Source organism: Oncorhynchus kisutch, linkage group LG17 (genome assembly GCF_002021735.2).
Source record: "Oncorhynchus kisutch isolate 150728-3 linkage group LG17, Okis_V2, whole genome shotgun sequence".
Classification (NCBI taxonomy): Eukaryota; Metazoa; Chordata; class Actinopteri; order Salmoniformes; family Salmonidae; genus Oncorhynchus; species Oncorhynchus kisutch.
In genome coordinates, this window is record NC_034190.2 from 9,223,108 (window position 1) to 9,245,305 (window position 22,198).

Consider the following 22,198-nt stretch of genomic DNA (forward strand, 5'->3'; position numbering starts at 1 on the left):
GCCGCCCCGTTAGGCCACCTGCCGCCCCACTAGGCCACCTTCCGCCCCACTAGGCCACCTGCCGCCCCACTAGGCCACCTGCCGCCCCACTAGGCCACCTGCTGTATTAATACGTGGCTCCACACAGTCAGTGGGGGCTGAGTGAGAGTCTGCACACATACTGTGTTTACTCACCCCTGGATGTGGCATCCTACGTCCTACATACTGTAGAGCCCTACTACCTACATACTGTAGAGTCCTACTCCCTACATACTGTAGAGTCCTACTACCTACATACTGTAGAGTCCTACTACCTACATACTGTAGAGTCCTACTACCTACATAGAGTCCTACTACCTACATACTGTAGAGTCCTACTACCTACAAACTGTAGAGTCCTACTACCTACAAACTGTAGAGTCCTACTACCTACATACTGTAGAGTCCTACTACCTACATACTGTAGAGTCCTACTACCTACATACTGTAGAGTCCTACTACCTACATACTGTAGAGTCCTACTTCCTACATACTGTAGAGCCCTACTACCTACATACTGTAGAGCCCTACTTCCTACATACTGTAGAGCCCTACTTCCTACATACTGTAGAGCCCTACTTCCTACATACTGTAGAGCCCTACTTCCTACATACTGTAGAGCCCTACTACCTACATACTGTAGAGTCCTACTACCTACAAACTGTAGAGTCCTACTACCTACATACTGTAGAGTCCTACTACCTACATACTGTAGAGTCCTACTACCTACATACTGTAGAGTCCTACTACCTACATACTGTAGAGTCCCACTTCCTACATACTGTAGAGCCCTACTACCTACATACTGTAGAGCCCTACTTCCTACATACTGTAGAGCCCTACTTCCTACATACTGTAGAGCCCTACTTCCTACATACTGTAGAGCCCTACTACCTACATACTGTAGAGTCCTACTACCTACATACTGTCGAGTCCTACTTCCTAAATACTGTAGAGTCCTACTTCCTACATACTGTAGAGTCCTACTTCCTACATACTGTAGAGTCCTACTTCCTACATACTGTAGAGTCCTACTACCTACATACTGTAGAGTCCTACTTCCTACATACTGTAGAGTCCTACTACCTACATACTGTAGAGCCCTACTTCCTACATACTGTAGAGTCCTCGACAACCATAGAGTCCTACTACCTACATACTGTAGAGTCCTACTACCTACAAACTGTAGAGTCCTACTACCTACATACTGTAGAGTCCTACTACCTACATACTGTAGAGTCCTACTACCTACATACTGTAGAGTCCTACTCCCTACATACTGTAGAGTCCTACTACCTACATACTGTAGAGTCCTACTACCTACATACTGTAGAGTCCTACTACCTACATAGAGTCCTACTACCTACATACTGTAGAGTCCTACTACCTACAAACTGTAGAGTCCTACTACCTACATACTGTAGAGTCCTACTACCTACATACTGTAGAGTCCTACTACCTACATACTGTAGAGTCCTACTTCCTACATACTGTAGAGCCCTACTACCTACATACTGTAGAGCCCTACTTCCTACATACTGTAGAGCCCTACTTCCTACATACTGTAGAGCCCTACTTCCTACATACTGTAGAGCCCTACTTCCTACATACTGTAGAGCCCTACTACCTACATACTGTAGAGTCCTACTACCTACAAACTGTAGAGTCCTACTACCTACATACTGTAGAGTCCTACTACCTACATACTGTAGAGTCCTACTACCTACATACTGTAGAGTCCTACTACCTACATACTGTAGAGTCCCACTTCCTACATACTGTAGAGCCCTACTACCTACATACTGTAGAGCCCTACTTCCTACATACTGTAGAGCCCTACTTCCTACATACTGTAGAGCCCTACTTCCTACATACTGTAGAGCCCTACTACCTACATACTGTAGAGTCCTACTACCTACATACTGTCGAGTCCTACTTCCTAAATACTGTAGAGTCCTACTTCCTACATACTGTAGAGTCCTACTTCCTACATACTGTAGAGTCCTACTTCCTACATACTGTAGAGTCCTACTACCTACATACTGTAGAGTCCTACTTCCTACATACTGTAGAGTCCTACTACCTACATACTGTAGAGCCCTACTTCCTACATACTGTAGAGTCCTCGACAACCATAGAGTCCTACTACCTACATACTGTAGAGTCCTACTACCTACAAACTGTAGAGTCCTACTACCTACATACTGTAGAGTCCTACTACCTACATACTGTAGAGTCCTACTACCTACATACTGTAGAGTCCTACTCCCTACATACTGTAGAGTCCTACTACCTACATACTGTAGAGTCCTACTACCTACATACTGTAGAGTCCTACTACCTACATAGAGTCCTACTACCTACATACTGTAGAGTCCTACTACCTACAAACTGTAGAGTCCTACTACCTACATACTGTAGAGTCCTACTACCTACATACTGTAGAGTCCTACTACCTACATACTGTAGAGTCCTACTTCCTACATACTGTAGAGCCCTACTACCTACATACTGTAGAGCCCTACTTCCTACATACTGTAGAGCCCTACTTCCTACATACTGTAGAGCCCTACTTCCTACATACTGTAGAGCCCTACTTCCTACATACTGTAGAGCCCTACTACCTACATACTGTAGAGTCCTACTACCTACAAACTGTAGAGTCCTACTACCTACATACTGTAGAGTCCTACTACCTACATACTGTAGAGTCCTACTACCTACATACTGTAGAGTCCCACTTCCTACATACTGTAGAGCCCTACTACCTACATACTGTAGAGCCCTACTTCCTACATACTGTAGAGCCCTACTTCCTACATACTGTAGAGCCCTACTTCCTACATACTGTAGAGCCCTACTTCCTACATACTGTAGAGCCCTACTACCTACATACTGTAGAGTCCTACTACCTACATACTGTCGAGTCCTACTTCCTACATACTGTAGAGTCCTACTTCCTACATACTGTAGAGTCCTACAACCTACATACTGTAGAGTCCTACTTCCTACATACTGTAGAGTCCTACTACCTACATACTGTAGAGTCCTACTTCCTACATACTGTAGAGCCCTACTTCCTACATACTGTAGAGCCCTACTTCCTACATACTGTAGAGCCCTACTTCCTACATACTGTAGAGCCCTACTACCTACATACTGTAGAGTCCTACTACCTACATACTGTCGAGTCCTACTTCCTACATACTGTAGAGTCCTACTACCTACATACTGTAGAGTCCTACTACCTACAAACTGTAGAGTCCTACTACCTACATACTGTAGAGTCCTACTACCTACATACTGTAGAGTCCTACTACCTACATACTGTAGAGTCCTACTACCTACATACTGTAGAGTCCTACTACCTACATACTGTAGAGTCCTACTACCTACATACTGTAGAGTCCTACTTCCTACATACTGTAGAGCCCTACTACCTACATACTGTAGAGTCCTACTTCCTACATACTGTAGAGTCCTACTACCTACATACTGTCGAGTCCTACTACCTACATACTGTAGAGTCCTACTTCCTACATACTGTAGAGTCCTACTTCCTACATACTGTAGAGTCCTACTTCCTACATACTGTAGAGTCCTACTTCCTACATACTGTAGAGTCCTACTACCTACATACTGTAGAGTCCTACTTCCTACATACTGTAGAGTCCTACTACCTACATACTGTAGAGTCCTACTTCCTACATACTGTAGAGTCCTACTACCTACATACTGTAGAGCCCTACTTCCTACATACTGTAGAGTCCTACTACCTACATACTGTAGAGCCCTACTACCTACATACTGTAGAGCCCTACTTCCTATGTGGCCTGGTCAAGAAGTAGTGTACTTTGTAGGGAATAGGGTACCATTTAGGACGCAGTCTTTCTCTCGCTCTCCCTACAAGTTAGTCCCGCCTCTCTCTCACTATACGTCATTAGGACCATCGCCATGGAAACGATCAGAACTGAAGAGGGTCTCAAAAGTCCAACATGTCTTGAGTTCAATAAAAATACACATATGTTTTAGATAAAATAACATTTGTGAGTCAACAACAAACAACGATGTCAAGACGAGGGACACCGGAAGAGATTAGCCTATAAAATGGCTCAAGGTTGTCGATGTCTGACTGTTGCCGGTCGACCACTACATAACCTCACCTTCTATCACTCTTGGCAGGGGGTTTCTGCTGCTGCAACACCGTACTTGCTTTTAGCTGTTTTAAGCGTACCCACAATGCACAGTCAATAGTTTGCTCTCTCTGCGAGCTTCCATATTAATAACAAAGTGGTCTGTTCTATTCTTGGCTTGGCTCTGTGATTGTGTGTTTCATCCTGGCCTGTCATCAGGAGCTCCAATCCTAGTCCACGTAGCTCACAAACAGCGCCCCAAATGGCACCCTATTACCTACAGATGTAGGATCTTAATTTGATCACCCTGTTGCAGGATAACTTTTATGATTTTTTTTAACCTGTAGTGTATTTGAGGTTCAAAAATAGGTTTCTGAAGTTTGTCATTTCCACACTGCAATTTCAGACTTGATTTTCCCATACGAAAAATGCATCAACCTTACAAAAATGGACATGAATTATAATCCACATAATCATTTCCTGTTGCTGCAGGATTATTTTCCTGCTGTAGCAAACTGGGTCAAAATAAGATCTAACATCTGTATTAGGCACACTGCTTTGACCAGAGCCCTATGCCCCCAATCAAATGTAGTGCACTAGGTAGGGAATAGGGTACCATTTAGGATACTCATTTAGGATACTAAGGTCTATTTACACATAGACGCAGTACTATGTACCACTCTTCAGACAGAATGATGATATTTGGGCTAAAGATGTTGGGCATGTGTAGAGAGGACAATTAGATAGAAAGCCAGACAGACGGAGAGATATGCAGATCGATAGACAGAAAGAGGGCAGGAGCCAGACAGACCTATCGACAGACAGACACAGAATGGGTGGTGACAGAGGCAAAATGCAGACAGACAGACAAACGGGAAAAGGGCATGCATGCAGACAGACAGACAGACAGACAGACAGACAGACAGACAGACAGACAGACAGACAGACAGACAGACAGACAGACAGACAGACAGACAGACAGACAGACAGACAGACAGACAGACAGACAGACAGACAGACAGACAGACAGACAGACAGACAGACAGACAGACAGACAGACAGACAGACAGACAGACAGACAGACAGACAGACAGACAGACAGACAGACAGACAGACAGACAGACAGACAGACAGACAGACAGACAGACAGACAGACAGACAGACAGACAGACAGACAGACAGACAGACAGACAGACAGACAGACAGACAGACAGACAGACAGACAGACAGACAGACAGACAGACAGACAGACAGACAGACAGACAGACAGACAGACAGACAGACAGACAGACAGACAGACAGACAGACAGACAGACAGACAGACAGACAGACAGACAGACAGACAGACAGACAGACAGACAGACAGACAGACAGACAGACAGACAGACAGACAGACAGACAGACAGACAGACAGACAGACAGACAGACAGACAGACAGACAGACAGACAGACAGACAGACAGACAGACAGACAGACAGACAGACAGACAGACAGACAGACAGACAGACAGACAGACAGACAGACAGACAGACAGACAGACAGACAGACAGACAGACAGACAGACAGACAGACAGACAGACAGACAGACAGACAGACAGACAGACAGACAGACAGACAGACAGACAGACAGACAGACAGAGGGGGGTGGCATACATAAGCTGGGACAGACAGACACACACTCAACATCTTCCAATGACTCACTGGTGATGACCCCTCCAACCAGGGAGGTCAGGAAACCCAGACTGACCAGGACCAAGGTGATGAGGCGACCCCTCTTGTGGCGCTGCAACATGACCAACATGAGCAGGCCCATCGCCCCGTGGACCAAGAGAGAGGAGAAGAGACACCACAGGAACACCCAGTACCACATCTCTGAGAGAGAGAGGGAGGGAGGAAAGACAGAGATTAGTGGTTAGACACAGCTCTGGAGATAGGCGGCAGGTAGCTTAGTGGTTAGACACAGCTCTGGAGATAGGCGGCAGGTAGCTTAGTGGTTAGACACAGCTCTGGAGATAGGCGGCAGGTAGCTTAGTGGTTAGAGAGTTGGACTGGGAACCGAAAGGTTGCAAGATCGAATCCCTGAGCTGACAAGGCCCCTGTCGTTCTTCCCCTGAACAAGGCAGGTAACCCACTGTTCTTAGGCCGTCATTGAAAATAAGAATTTGTTCTTAACTTACTTGCCTAGTTAAATAAAAAACATGGAAACACAGACGAGTGGTTAGTTAGACAGCTCTGCAGGCCTACCATAACATAGTCTCTGAGTGGAAAAGGGGCAGAGTGGTTAGTTAGACAGCTCTGCAGGCCTACCATAACATTGTCCCTATTCCATTCAGAGACTGAGTGGTTAGTTAGACAGCTCTGCAGGCCTACCATAACATTGTCCCTATTCCATTCAGAGACTGAGTGGTTAGTTAGACAGCTCTGCAGGCCTACCATAACATAGTCTCTGAATGGAAAAAGGTGTGGTTAGAAAAGAGGAGCATAATTGAACTATTAACCCCTTTAAGGCGTTAAGAGTACATGGCCTTCACCGTACTAAATATAAAACAGAGGATGTGGTTTAAGACACATCTCTGAACAAACATCCACAGGAAGCACTTCCGGGTCAAACCTCAGCAGCTGTACTATTATATCTGAGAGAGAACAGCAGCTGTACTATTATATCTGAGAGAGAACAGCAGCTGTATTATTATATCTGAGAGAGAACAGCAGCTGTACTATTATATCTGAGAGAGAACAGCAGCTGTACTATTATATCTGAGAGAGAACAGCAGCTGTACTATTATATCTGAGAGAGAACAGCAGCTGTACTATTATATCTGAGAGAGAACAGCAGCTGTACTATTATATCTGAGAGAGAACAGCAGCTGTATTATTATATCTGAGAGAGAACAGCAGCTGTATTATTATATCTGAGAGAGAACAGCAGCTGTACTATTATATCTGAGAGAGAACGGCAGCTGTATTATTATATCTGAGAGAGAACAGCAGCTGTACTATTATATCTGAGAGAGAACGGCAGCTGTATTATTATATCTGAGAGAGAACGGCAGCTGTACTATTATATCTGAGAGAGAACAGCAGCTGTACTATTATATCTGAGAGAGAACGGCAGCTGTATTATTATATCTGAGAGAGACAGAGAACAGCAGCTGGGGAGTCACTCCCCCCCCAGAAAATATTTTGAGGTGGGGGGGGGGGAGTTTTACCCCGAGTTACCCTACAATTGTGTTACATTTAGTCCTACTCTCCCCTATGCACTCAGAGCAGTAACCATGCCGATGCTAAACACCCTGGGTTTAAAATGGGGCCGTTCGCGCATATTTAGGAGTTGAGAAATAAATAAAGTAGGAACGTAAAAACTGGGATCTCCATTAAAACCGCTGTTTTCCCTGTGACTGCCAGAAGTGTTGACTGCTTGTCAGATTGCTTCAAACATATTTTACTAGGCAAGTCAGTTTAAGAACAAATTCTTATTTACAATGACAGCCTACACTGGCCAAACCCAAACAATGCTGGGCCAATTGTGCGCTGCCCTGTGAGACTCCCAAAAACAGCTGGATGTGATACAGACTTGATTCAAACCAGGGACTGCAGTGACACATCTTGCACTTAGATGCAGTGCCTTAGACCGCTGCGCCACTCAGGATCTAGGTAAAGAGATCAACTTTTAGACCACGGGGTTGTCAGAATTTTTCTATTCATTACTCACTTTGTTTGCAGAGGAAAAGTAAACGTGGACTGTTCTATCATCTTCAAAGAGCACCTCTGCAAAGAAAATGACAGTTGAATTAAGAACGGTCGCTGGCTTAAAACCCCCGAGCCAACTAGCTAAAACATGTGTCGATGTTCCCTCGAGTAAGGCCATTAACCCTAATTGCTCCTGTAAGTCGCTTGTCTGCTAAATGTCTAATACATGTGCCAATGACCTGAATGTGCTGTCAACATGAACTATGTTATCTATAGCATATCCATTTAACCTTGTTCCACAACCTTCTACAGCCTCTGATATCGATCCAGCTGCCAGCTGTCATGCTGGGCAGAGAGAGAGACGTGACATAGGTCCCTTTGTGCTGCCTGGCTTCTATGGTCTCAAGAGAACACACAGCCAGCTCATACTGTTGAGACGAGACACAATACAGCCCCTATCTATGTCAGGGCAGGTAAGGGTCAGGACGGGAAACTGTAGGGCGAGGGAGAGTGATGTAGAAAGAGAGAGAGAGAGAGAGAGAGAGAGAGAGAGAGAGAGAGAGAGAGAGAGAGAGAGAGAAAACCTGAGCTTAAGCCTTCACTATGGTGAATCACTAAAAGAATACAGAAATACACCAAGAATAAGAAGGAACAGTATGACAGAAAACAGCTCCATAGAATCAAATTACTTCTGGGAGAATTGGAAAGCACTGAACAAACAACAACATGACGAGCTATGTATCCAAAATGGAGATGTATGGATAAACCACTTCTCTAACCTTTTGGCCATATAACAAAGAACCACGTGCTAAAACATGATAATTTACTAAACTTAGAATGAGCTATTAAAGATAGCAATAATCACCTACCTCTCGTTGCACTCCACAAGGAGACTGCCTGCTACGCGAATGCAGTGGAAGCCAAGGTAAGTTGCTAGCTAGCATTAAACTTATCTTACAAAATCAATCAATCATAATCACTAGTTATAACTACACATGGTTGTTGATATTACTAGTTTATTTAGCGTGTCCTGCGTTGCATATAATCGATGCAACACTGGGGGATGATTTAACAAAAGCGCATTTGCGAAAAAAGCATAATTGTTAGACGACTGTACCTAAACATAAACACCAAAGCCTTTCTTAAAATCAATACACAGAAGTATATATTTTTAAACCTGCATATTTAGCTAAAAGAAATCCAGGTTAGTAGGCAATATTATCCAGGTGCATTTGTGTCATTTCTCTTGCTTTCTTTGCATGCAGAGTCAGGGTATATGCAACAGTTTGGGCAGCCTGGCTCATTGCGAACTAATTTGCCAGAATTGTACGTAATTATGACATAACATTGAATGTTGTGCAATGTAACAAGAATATTTAAACTTAGGGATGCCACCCGTTAGATAAAATACCGAATGGTTCCGTATTTCACTGAAATAATAAATGTTTTCGAAATGATACAGTTTCCGGATTCGACCATATTAATGACCAAAGGCTCGTATTTCTGTGTGTTATGTTATAATTAAGTCTATGATTTGATAGAGCAGTCTGACTGAGCGATGGTAGGCAGCAGCAGGCTCGTAAGCATTCATCCAAACAGCACTTTCGTGCGTTTTGCCAGCAGCTCTTCGCAAGCACAGCGCTGTTTATGACTTCAAGCCTATCTCAACCTAATGGCTGTGAAATGGCTAGCTAGTTAGCGGGGTGCGTGCTAATAGCGTTTCTAACGTCACTTGCTCTGAGACCTTGAAGTAGTGGTTCCCCTTGCTCTGCAAGGGCCGCAGCTTTTGTGGAGCGATGGGTAATGCTGCTTTGAGGGTGGCTGTTGTCGATGTGTTCCTGGTTCGAGCCCAGGTAGGGGCGAGGAGAGGGACGGAAGCTATACTGTTACACTGGCAATACTATATTGCCTATAAGAACATCCAATAGTCAAAGGTATATGAAATACAAATGGTATAGAGAGAAATAGTCCTATAAATACTATATTAACTAAAACCTAAAACCTCTTACCTTGGAATATTGAAGTCTCATGTTAAAAGGAACCACCAACTTTCATATGTTCTCATGTTCTGAGCTTTTTTACATGGCACATATTGCACTTTTACTTCTCCAACACTTTTGCATTATTTAACTTTTTATGGCTGCAGGGGCAGTATTGAGTAGCTTGGATGAAAAGGTGGCCATTGTAAACGGCCAGCTCCTCAGTCTCAGTTGCTAATATATGCATATTATTATTAGTATTGGATAGAAAACACTGTGAAGTTTCTAAAACCGTTTGAATTATGTCTGTGAGCATAACAGAACTCATATTGCAGGCAAAAACCTGAGAAATTCCACTTCCTGTTTGTATTTTTTCTGGGGGTGGTAGACTTTCAAGCTCTCATTGAAATTACAGCGAGATATGGATGAGTTTTCCCTTCCTATGCCTTCCACTAGATGTCAACTGTCAATAGAACTTTGTCTGATGACTCTAATGTGAAGGGGGGTAGAATGAGACAGGAAATAGTCCCCACTGCCACGAGTTGACCATGCTTTCACCATGCGCGTTCACAGGGGAAGGACCTGCGTTCCAACGGTCATCTGAAGTCATTCTAATTCTCCGGTTGGAGCGTTATTCAAGATATATGTAAACAACATTCTAAAGATTGATTCAGTACATCGTTTGACATGTTTCTACTGACTGTTACGGAACTTTTGGACATTTCGTCACGTTATAGTGGACGCGCTTTGTGACTTTGGAATTGTTTACCAAACGCGCTAACCAAAGTAGCTAATTGGACAAAAATAACGGACATTTTCGAACAAATCAGGCATTTATTGTGGGCCTGGGATTCCTAGGACTGCATTCTGATGAAGTTCATCAAAGGTAAGGAAACATTTATCATGTATTTTCTGGTTTCTGTTGACTCCAACATGGCGGCTAATTTGGCTTCTGTTCTGAGCACCGTCTCACATTATTGCATGGGTTGCCTTTTCCGTAAACTTTAAAAAAAATCTGACACAGCGGTTGCATTAAGGAGAGGTATATCTATAGTTCCATGTGTATAACTTGTATTACAAACAGTGTAGCTATTCCCTCCGCAAGGCAATCAAACAAGCTAAGCATCAGTATAGAGACAAAGTAGAATTGCAATTCAACGGCTCAGACACAAGAGGTATGTGGCAGGGTCTACAGTCAATCACGGATTACAAAAAGAAAACCAGCCCAGTCACGAACCAGGATGCCTTGCTCCCAGGCAGACTAAATAACTTTTTTGCCCGCTTTGAGGACAATACAGTGCCACTGACACGGCCCGCAACCAAAACATGCGGACTCTCCTTCACTTCACGCAGGCCCAGACGGCATCCCCAGCCGCGCCCTCAGAGCATGCGCAGACCAGCTGGCTGGTGTGTTTACGGACATATTCAATCGACCCCTATGCCAGTCTGCTGTTCCCACATGCTTCAAGAGGGCCACCATTGTTCCTGTTCCCAAGAAAGCTAAGGTAACTGAGCTAAACGACTACCGCCCCGTAGCACTCACTTCCGTCATCATGAAGTGCTTTGAGAGACTAGTCAAGGACCATATCACCTCCACCCTACCTGACACTCTAGACCCACTCCAATTTGCTTACCGCCCAAATAGGTCCACAGACGATGCAATCATAACCACGCTGCACACTGCCCTAACCCATCTGGACAAGAGGAATACCTATGTGAGAATGCTGTTCATCGACTACAGCTCAGCATTTAACACCATAGTACCCTCCATACTCGTCATCAAGCTCGAGACCCTGGGTCTCGCCCCCGCCCTGTGCAACTGGGTACTGGACTTCCTCACGGGCCGCCCCCAGGTGGTGAGGGTAGGTAACAACATCTCCACCCCGCTGATCCTCAACACTGGGGCCCCACAAGGGTGCGTTCTGAGCCCTCACCTGTACTCCCTGTTCACCCACGACTGCATGGCCACGCACGCCTCCAACTCAATCATCAAGTTTGCGGACGACACAACAGTGGTAGGCTTGATTACCAATGACGACGAGACGGCCTACAGGGAGGAGGTGAGGGCCCTCGGAGTGTGGTGTCAGGAAAATAACCTCACACTCAATGTCAACAAAACTAAGGAGATGATTGTGGACTTCAGGAAACAGCAGAGGGAACACCCCCCTATCCACATCGATGGAACAGTAGTGGAGAGGGTAGTAAGTTTTAAGTTCCTCGGCGTACACATCACAGACAAACTGAATTGGTCCACCCACACAGACAGCATCGTGAAGAAGGCGCAGCAGCGCCTCTTCAACCTCAGGAGGCTGAAGAAATTGTCACCAAAAGCAATCACAAACTTCTACAGATGCACAATCAAGAGCATCCTGTCGGGCTGTATCACCGCCTGGTACGGCAACTGCTCCGCCCACAACCGTAAGGCTCTCCAGAGGGTAGTGAGGTCTGCACAACGCATCACCGGGGGCAAACTACCTGCCCTCCAGGACACCTACACCACCCGATGTCACAGGAAGGCCATAAAGATCATCAAGGACAACAACCACCCGAGCCACTGCCTGTTCACCCCGCTATCATCCAGAAGGCGAGGTCAGTACAGGTGCATCAAAGCTGGGACCGAGAGACTGAAAAACAGCTTCTATCTCAAGGCCATCAGACTGTTAAACAGCCACCACTAACATTGAGTGGCTGCTGCCAACATACTGACTCAACTCCAGCCACTTTAATAATGGAAATTGGATGTAAAAAATGTATCACTAGCCACTTTAAAGAATGCTACTTAATATAATGTTTACATACCCTACATTATTTATCTCATATGTATACGTATATACTGTACTCTATATCATCTACTGCATCTTTATGTAATACATGTATCACTAGCCACTTTAAACTATGCCACTTTGTTTACATACTCATCTCATATGTATATACTGTACTCGATACCATCTACTGCATCTTGCCTATGCCGCTCTGTACCATCACTCATTCATATATCTTTATGTACATATTATTTATCCCTTTACACTTGTGTGTATAAGGTAGTAGTTTTGGAATTGTTAGCTAGATTACTCGTTGGTTATTACTGCATTGTCGGAACTAGAAGCACAAGCATTTCGCTACACTCGCATTAACATCTGCTAACCATGTGTATGTGACAAATAAAATTTGATTTGATTTGATTTATTATCATCTACATTTATGATGAGTATTTCTGTTGAAACGATGTTGCTATGCAAAATCACTTGATGTTTTTGGAACTAGTGAATCTAATAAGCCAATGTAAACTCAGATTTTTTTATATAAATATGAACTTTATCAAACAAAACATGCATGTATTGTGTAACATGAAGTCCTATGAATGTCATCTGATGAAGATAATTCAAGGTTAGTGATTAATTTTCTCTCTATTTCTGCTTTTTGTGAATGCTATATTTCGCTGGAAAATGGCTGTGCTTATTGTGGTTTGGTGGAGACCTAACATAATCGTTTGTAGTGCTTTTGCTGAAAAGCATATTTGAAATCGGACACTTTGGTGGGATTAACAACGAGAATAGCTTTAAAATGGTATGAGACAAATGTATGTTTGAGGAATGTTAATTATTAGATTTTTTATGTTTTGAAAATGGCGCCCTACACTTTGACTGGTTGTTGTCAAATCGCTCCCGTTAACGGGATTGCAGCCATAAGAAGTTAAACCAAATTAAACATGTTTCATTATTTATTTGAGGCTAAATTGATTTTTATTTATGTATTATATTAAGTAAAAATAAGTGTTCATTTAGAATTGTTGTAATTGTCATTATTATAAATAAATACAAATCAGCAGATTAATCGGTATCGGCTGTTTTTTGGTCCTCCAATAATCGGTATCGGCTGTTTTTTTGGTCCTCCAATAATCGGTATCGGTGTTGAAAAATCATAATCGGTCGACCTGTAGTATTGATGGTATACTAAATTAAATGATCAAATATACAGACGACAAATTCAAATGGGCTCTTCTTAAACTCTAACATTATCCTTAGCCTGATCACCCCAATCCACAAAAGTGGAGACAAATTTGATTACTATGGAATATGTGTGAGCAGCAATCCTCTGCAGTATCAACAGCAGACTCCAACATTTCCTCAGTGAAAACAGTGTCCTGAGCAAATGTCAAATGACCAAAATACCATACGACACACCATGTACACACCCTGCACACCCTTACTGAAAAACAAACAAAACAAAAGCAAAGTCCTCTCATGCTTTGTTGATTTCAATAAAGCTTTTGACTCAATTTGGCAAGAGGGTCTGCTATACATATTGTTGGAAAGTGGTATTGGGGGGAAAAACATATGACATTATAAAATCAATGTACAAAAACAACAAGTGTACAGTTAAAAATTGGCAAAAATCACACACATTTCTTTCCACATGGCCATGGGGTGAGACAGGGATGCAGCTTGAGCCCCACCCTCTTCAACATATATATCAATGAATTGGCGAGGGCAGCAGAACAGTCTGCAGCACCCGTCCTCAACCTACTAGAATCTGAAGTCAATTTGATGATGATCTGGTGCTTCTGTCCACAACCAAGGAGGGCCTACAGCAGCACCTAGATCTTCTGCACAGATTCTGTCAGACCTGGGCCCTGACAGTAAATCTCAGTAAGACATAAATAATGGTGTTCCAAAAATGGTCCAGTAGTCAAGACAAATAATACAAATTATATCTAGATGCTGTTGCCCTAGTGAACACAACAAATTATAACTAACTTAGCTTAAATATTAACACCACAGGTAACTTCCACAAGGCTGTGAACGATATGAGAGACAAGGCAAGAAGGGACTTCTTCGCCATCAAAAGAAACATAAAACTCAACATCCCCATTAGGATCTGTTATTGAACCCATTGCCCTCTATGGTTGTGAAGGATGAACCGAGAGAAGAGTCCCCTCAGCCATCTAGTTTGGGGCTCTGTTCACAAACACAACCAGACCCCACAGAGCCCCAGGACAGAAACACATTTAGCCTCAGCCAAATTATGAGAAAAAAAAGAGAACTATTTGGAACACAGGAAAGAATCAACCAAAAAACAGAGCAAACTAAAATGCTGTCTGGCCCTAAACATAGAATACACATTGGCAGAATACCTGACCACTGTGACTGACCCAAAATTAAGAAAATCCTTGACTATGTACAGACTCAGTGAGCACAGCCTTGCTATTGAGAAAGGCCCCCATAGACAGGAGTTAAAACCTGTTAGGGATGATGCAGAATCTAATCCCAGTGCAGGAACATCAATCAAACTCAAACTTTCATTAAAACACACATGCAAGGTACTGAATTAAAGCTACACTCGTTGTGAATCTAGCCACCAAGTCAGATTTGTCAAATGCTTTTCGGCGAAAGCATGAGAAGCTATTATCTGATAGCATGCACCCCCGAAAATACCAGAACGTCACCTAAACAACAGATTTTGCGGTAGCCGGCGCTACACAAAACGCAGAAATAAAATATAAAACATTCATTACCTTTGACGAGCTTCTCTGTTGGCACTCCTATATGTCCCATAAACATCACAATTGGGTCTTTTTCCCGATTAAATCCGTCATTGTATACCCAAAATGTCATTTCATGAAGGCCTGTCTGATCCAGGAAAATTCCACTTTACAAGACGCAACGTCACTTTTTAAAATTACAAAAGTTGCCTATAAACTTTTACAAATCACTTCAAACTACTTTTCTAAACCAACTTTAGGTATTAATAAATGTTAATAATCTATCAAATTGATCACGGGGCGATCTGTATTCGATAGCAGCAAGTCTTGAAATCATACTCCATGTTTTCACTTCCATAACATCCTGCGGTGAGCCTCAAGAAAGGAAGTGCCTATACGTCATCTAACCAAGGATAAAGCAGCCAAAAAATGCCAGTACTGGCGACATCGTGTGGAAGCTGTAGGCATTGTAATGGGGACCTCGTGTTTTGTCTGTCGCCTTAGACAATACATTGACTGGCGGATGAATATTTTTGTTTTGTTTTTGGAGAACAGTTTTCCCTGGGATTTTTACTCCTAAACACGTTCTGTTATAGCCACAGACACGATTTAACCAGTTTTATAGACTTCAGAGTGTTTTCTATACACACATACTTATCATATGCATATACTATATTCCTGGCATGAGTAGCAGGACGTTGAAATGTTGCGCGATTTTTTACAAAAAGCTGCAAAAATTCGCATCATCCCCAACAGGTTATGAGAGAGAAGACTATCTATATGCACGCTGCCCACAAAATGAGGTGGAAACTGAGCTACACTTCCTGACCTCCTACCAAATTTATGACCACAAGAATCAACCAAAAAACAGAGCAAACTGAAATGCTGTCTGGCCCTAAACATAGAATACACATTGGCAGAATACCTGACCACTGTGACTGACCCAAAATTAAGAAAATCCTTGACTATGTACAGACTCAGTGAGCACAGCCTTGCTATTGAGAAAGGCCCCCATAGGCAGGAGTGAAGAGAGAGAAGACTATCTATATGCACGCTGCCCACAAAATGAGGTGGAAACTGAGCTACACTTCCTGACCTCCTGCCAAATTTATGACCACATTTGAGATACATATTTCCCACAGATCACACAGACCCACATATCAAACATTGATAGTCTCCCATATGAAAGGGGAAACCAGTGGAGCACAAATAACATTGTAAATACAACCTATATTTATCTGTTTAAACTGTTGTGAGTGTAATGTTTAATGAGAAAGGTAGAGAGATGTAGAGAGAGGTAGAGAGAGAGAAATAAAGAGGTATAGAGAGAGAGATGGATTGAGAGGAGTGGGGCCAGACTGGAGAGGCAGGCCAGCATAGGAAGACAGGGACAGGATACTGTAAAGAGAGGGAGTGATCTAGAGAGAGAGGCAGAGGCAGAGAGTCAAAGAAAGAAAGAAAGAAAGAGAAAGAGATAGAAAGAGACAGGAGAGGCAGAGAGAGAGAGCGAGAGAGAGAGAGAGAGAGAGAGAGAGAGAGAGAAAGAAGGAGAGGTAGAGAGGAGTAGAAAGGGAGAGAGAGAGACAGGTAGGGAGAAAGATAGAGACGCAGAAAGAGAGAGATGCAGAAAGAGAGAGAGATGGAAGGATAGAGAGGAGAGAGAAGGGCCATACCAGGCCCAGAGAGCCAGCCAACTCCGTTAGGATTCCACAGTCCACAGGATGGCGCTAGCTGAGCATCTGCTGGCCAACCACACACCGCTGCTCTGTCACGCCACTGGGACACAGATCCTTAGCAGCACCACTCTCTGCATGGGAATGTGTGTGTGTGAGCGCGTGAGCGCGTGTGTGCGTGCGTGTGTGTGTGGCTACGAGGGGTTGTCAAGGTTGTCTGTAGTAGTACAAGTGCTGTGTCATCTTCAGGCATGCACCCCCCCCCCCGCCCATGTCAGCAGAATGTAGGATTATTAATGTGCGTTACACCACTAATCCCCTACCAGGGACCTGTGGGCCCCTGTCAGCAGTTTTTACAACATGTGGTGGGTCCCGGCTGGCCTTGCATGTCAACACAAGCATTAAACAGAATGGGGGAACACTTTTATTGTTTATAAGGCATTTATAAAAACCGTCTATAGGGCATTTATAAACCGTTTATAAGGCATTTATAAACCGTCTATAAGGCATTTATAAACCGTCTATAGGGCATTTATAAACCGTCTATAGGGCATTTATAAACCGTCTATAGGGCATTTATAAACCGTCTATAGGGCATTTATAAAACCGTCTATAGGGCATTTATAAAACCGTCTATAGGGCATTTATAAAACCGTCTATAGGGCATTTATAAAACCGTCTATAGGGCATTTATAAAACCGTCTATAGGGCATTTATAAAACCGTCTATAGGGCATTTATAAAACCGTCTATAGGCCATTTATAAAACCGTCTATAGGGCATTTATAAACCGTCTATAGGGCATTTATAAACCGTCTATAGGGCATTTATAAACCGTCTATAGGGCATTTATAAACCGTCTATAGGGCATTTATAAACCGTCTATAGGGCATTTATAAACCGTCTATAGGGCATTTATAAAACCGTCTATAGGGCATTTATAAAACCGTCTATAGGGCATTTATAAAACCGTCTATAGGGCATTTATAAACCGTCTATAGGGCATTTATAAACCGTCTATAGGGCATTTATAAACCGTCTATAGGGCATTTATAAACCGTCTATAGGGCATTTATAAACCGTCTATAGGGCATTTATAAAACCGTCTATAGGGCATTTATAAACCGTCTATAGGGCATTTATAAACCGTCTATAGGGCATTTATAAACCGTCTATAGGGCATTTATAAACCGTCTATAGGGCATTTATAAACCATCTATAGGGCATTTATAAACCGTTTGCTCACCATGTATTAAACATAACTCCCACATGTGTAATGTTAGTAAGCTAGTTATTCAGACATGTATATTTAGTTCCTTAAACATCCTGTGTTGTGTGTTGGTTTTATCACTAGGTACTGCTGGAATGTCTACCAATGGCATACCCACCTTGTTGTAGCAAATTACACCGGTCACTCAACACTTAGAAAGTACAAATAGCACTCACTTTTGATTAGAGATCGCAAAAATACTTTATTAATGATTAGTAAATGGTTTATTAATGAGGGAGTAATTATTAATTAATACATGGTAAACACACACTTTATAAAATGTTTAATAAATGGTTAATTATGGATCCGTGTTGCCGGGAAAGGAATTATGTTCCCATTCCACTGATAAGCGGTGAGCCTTGATTACAAAAGGCACAGCCAGCCAGGCAGCTGTAGCTATATGGGGGCCCCGAGGGACAGATGCGACAGAGCTAAACGGGATAGAGGAGAACAGAGCGAGAGGGCTACAGGGGAGCTGGGTTCACCCACTGCTATAGTCCTATCTCCTGCTTTGTGGGGAGAGAGGAGGAGAGAGAGGAATCCCAGAGTAATACCACCCCTGCTATAGGCTAGTCAGATATGAAAGACTGTGCTGTATGAGAGTATAGTAGAGATTGTTATGACTGCCCGGGGCCCCCTTACCCTCCACAGTTTTATGGCTGTCATAAAATACTCTGCTTCTGGGCTCTGTAGTATTCAGATTGGAATGTGACTTTGGAACACAGAGACACTTGGCCAAACTCTGACATCAAAAAGTTGAATAATTGAACAGTATTTCTGTATTCCAAACAGTTGGAGTGGTCCATGGGCAATTAAGGGAACAGACATGTTGAGTTTGTTTCATTTGGTGACCTCATGAAGGACTGGAGACAACACATTACTGTTTCTTTAGTTGTATACACTTCTCAATGATGGGGTCTGCATCCCGTGAGCACAGACATTATAACCAAACGTCATGGAATGCCCCCTTTCCACAGAGTTAATAAAAGGACACATGACAAAATGTACATTTAGTCAAGAGAACGCAGAGATGGCTACCACTCTATAGACCAAGAAGACTAAGACGTGAGCCGGATGTTGCTAAATGGTTTAAACTACAACTCTACCGAAGGACAAGACCAGAGAACATGGGGATCAACCCCACACTGAAATGGTTGTGAAATCTACAAACTAAAGACCAATTATTCAGTTTGCGGCTGTTTAAATACTTTAGTCTGGTAAACGCATCCGTTCGAACGACCGAAAGGTACTATGACGTATCCATTATAACAAGCTACAACTACGAAAGACTTTGAGGACTAACCAGAAACGAACCAGACAAACCAGAGACTTTCTGTAGACTAACTATCCAGCAGATGGATCAACGACCACAGAGAGAAACAACAAAGGCATACACTCGTAAATATGTAAATTGCAATGTATTTTCGAATGAGAGACTGTGCATGTTCAGAGAGTTAGCATTTCCATGAGCGTAGTCAACTGTATGTACATGTGTCCACTCTGAGTTTCCCGCTCTTGAACTGTCCCCACCCCTTTCCTTTGTCTACCAAGCTGTCATATCAGTTTCTTTGTGTCATGTTAGTAACCAATGTATGACCTACTGTGTGTGTGTGTGTGTGTGTGTGTGTGTGTGTGTGTGTGTTTGTTTATGTAATTCTGGAATTGATTATAGTTGGTTAGTAAATAAAAAATTAAGCCAATTTGTATATCGCTGAATCATGACTAGGCTTCGTGCAGATATCCAAGGGTTTGTGACATTCAGGAATGAGACTGATGAGGTAATAATACATTAATATAAGACACTGATGAGGTAAAAATACATTAATAGAAGACTGTAAGATATGAAAATATCTGAGTTCATTTGGGAAATAGAGACTCTTTAAACATTGTCCCGTGCTTCCCCGACTTCCTAGTTAATTAAAGTTTACATGATAAGTTTAATCACGTAAGAATAATTACACATAGAGAATTGATTTGATAATATAACAGTCTTCACATTTAATGATACTGTAGTCACGTTACGACAAGATGCAGTACTGTCAGAAGCATCAAAGTTGTCAGCACTGTAATAGCATGTAATAACATGTGAACAAGGGAGCTAGCATGATAAAATGAGAACACAAAGGATAACTGAGAATTGACAAACATTCAATGTGCTTTTAAACAGTGTCATCAATAACCTTGTCAATCAGAGCATTTCAATTTGCTGGACGCAGTCTTTTCAACATTTTAAAATGGAAAAAATAGAAGAATGCATGTTTTTTGTGCTTTGTTGAGAATAGAGAAGAAAATGGGAAGTGAAATTGCTGGTAGGACACAGAATCTAATTTGTTAAAGTACTAGAGTCTGTCTGTGGGCGACACTACTAGTATTAAGGAGATGTCTATCATAACATGAGGAGTCTATATTCAGAATTTCTCTAAGCTTCATCATCTTGTTTCTCATCTGACCAGGGATGTGAAACTGGGTGTCACTCCTCGGTTCCCTCACTACAGCAACTTTACTTCTGCAATACTTGTGCATGCGAGTCACTTCCCTGCCGAGTTAGCGTGATTAACCATAGATGGGTGCATGCGAGTCACTTCCCTGCCGAGTCAGCGTGATTAACCATAGATGTGTGCATGCGAGTCACTTCCCTGCCGAGTTAGCTTGATTAACCATAGATGGGTGCATGCGAGTCACTTCCCTGCCGAGTCAGCGTGATTAACCATAGATGTGTGCATGCGAGTCACTTCCGTGCCGAGTCAGCGTGATTAACCATAGATGTGTGCATGCGAGTCACTTCCCTGCCGAATCAGCGTGATTAACCATAGATGTGTGCATGCGAGTCACTTCCCTGCCGAGTCAGCGTGATTATGGCCACCTGTGGCATCCTTTCAAAAGCAGTGCAATATGAAGGTAACAGGGAGCCATGAGATGCAGGCCAGGTCTGGTCTTTACTTCCTGTTCCTCAGCAGGAAGTCTGCTTGAGCTTGCTCTCATAAATCTCCATGGCAGCCATGATGCCTATATATGTCTATCTTCCTCTTTGCATGGCAAAAAAATGAATTTCAGTCACGAGAGATCTTGAGAGATCTTGTTTTGACGTTGTACTGCGTGTTGTTTCACTGCCCCGTTCATTCTTAGGTTAGGCCTATTGTAATCTCTCAAAATTTAGGCATTTCAAATCAAATCAAATTGTATTAGTCACATACGTCGAATACAACAGGTGTAGTAGACCTTACAGTGAAATGCTGAATACAACAGGTGTAGTAGACCTTACAGTGAAATGCTGAATACAACAGGTGTAGTAGACCTTACAGTGAAATGCTGAATACAACAGGTGTAGTAGACCTTACAGTGAAATGCTGAATACAACAGGTGTAGTAGACCTTACAGTGAAATGCTGAATACAACAGCTGTAGTAGACCTTACAGTGAAATGCTGAATACAACAGGTGTAGTAGACCTTACAGTGAAATGCTGAATACAACAGGTGTAGTAGACCTTACAGTGAAATGCTGAATACAACAGGTGTAGTAGACCTTACAGTGAAATGCTGAATACAACAGGTGTAGTAGACCTTACAGTGAAATGCTGAATACAACAGGTGTAGTAGACCTTACAGTGAAATGCTGAATACAACAGGTGTAGTAGACCTTACAGTGAAATGCTGAATACAACAGGTGTAGTAGACCTTACAGTGAAATGCTGAATACAACAGGTGTAGTAGACCTTACAGTGAAATGCTGAATACAACAGGTGTAGTAGACCTTACAGTGAAATGCTGAATACAACAGGTGTATTAGAGCTTACAGTGAAATGCTGAATACAACAGGTGTATTAGAGCTTACAGTGAAATGCTGAATACAACAGGTGTAGTAGACATTACAGTTAAATGCTGAATACAACAGGTGTAGACCTTACAGTTAAATGCTTACTTACGAGCCCCTAACCAAATGTGCAGTTTAAAAAA

General features: G+C 42.7%; 1 protein-coding gene across 1 annotated transcript in view; it reads right to left on the minus strand.

The window, feature by feature from the left end:
• LOC116354492 (transmembrane protein 170B-like) overlaps positions 1 to 22,198 on the minus strand; it is a 28,426-nt gene that overhangs the window by 1,026 nt on the left and 5,202 nt on the right. The window contains exon 2 of the mRNA XM_031794964.1: positions 5,853 to 6,023. Within this exon, the coding sequence (XP_031650824.1) occupies positions 5,853 to 6,023 (171 nt within the window). The remainder of the gene's footprint in view (positions 1 to 5,852; positions 6,024 to 22,198) is intronic.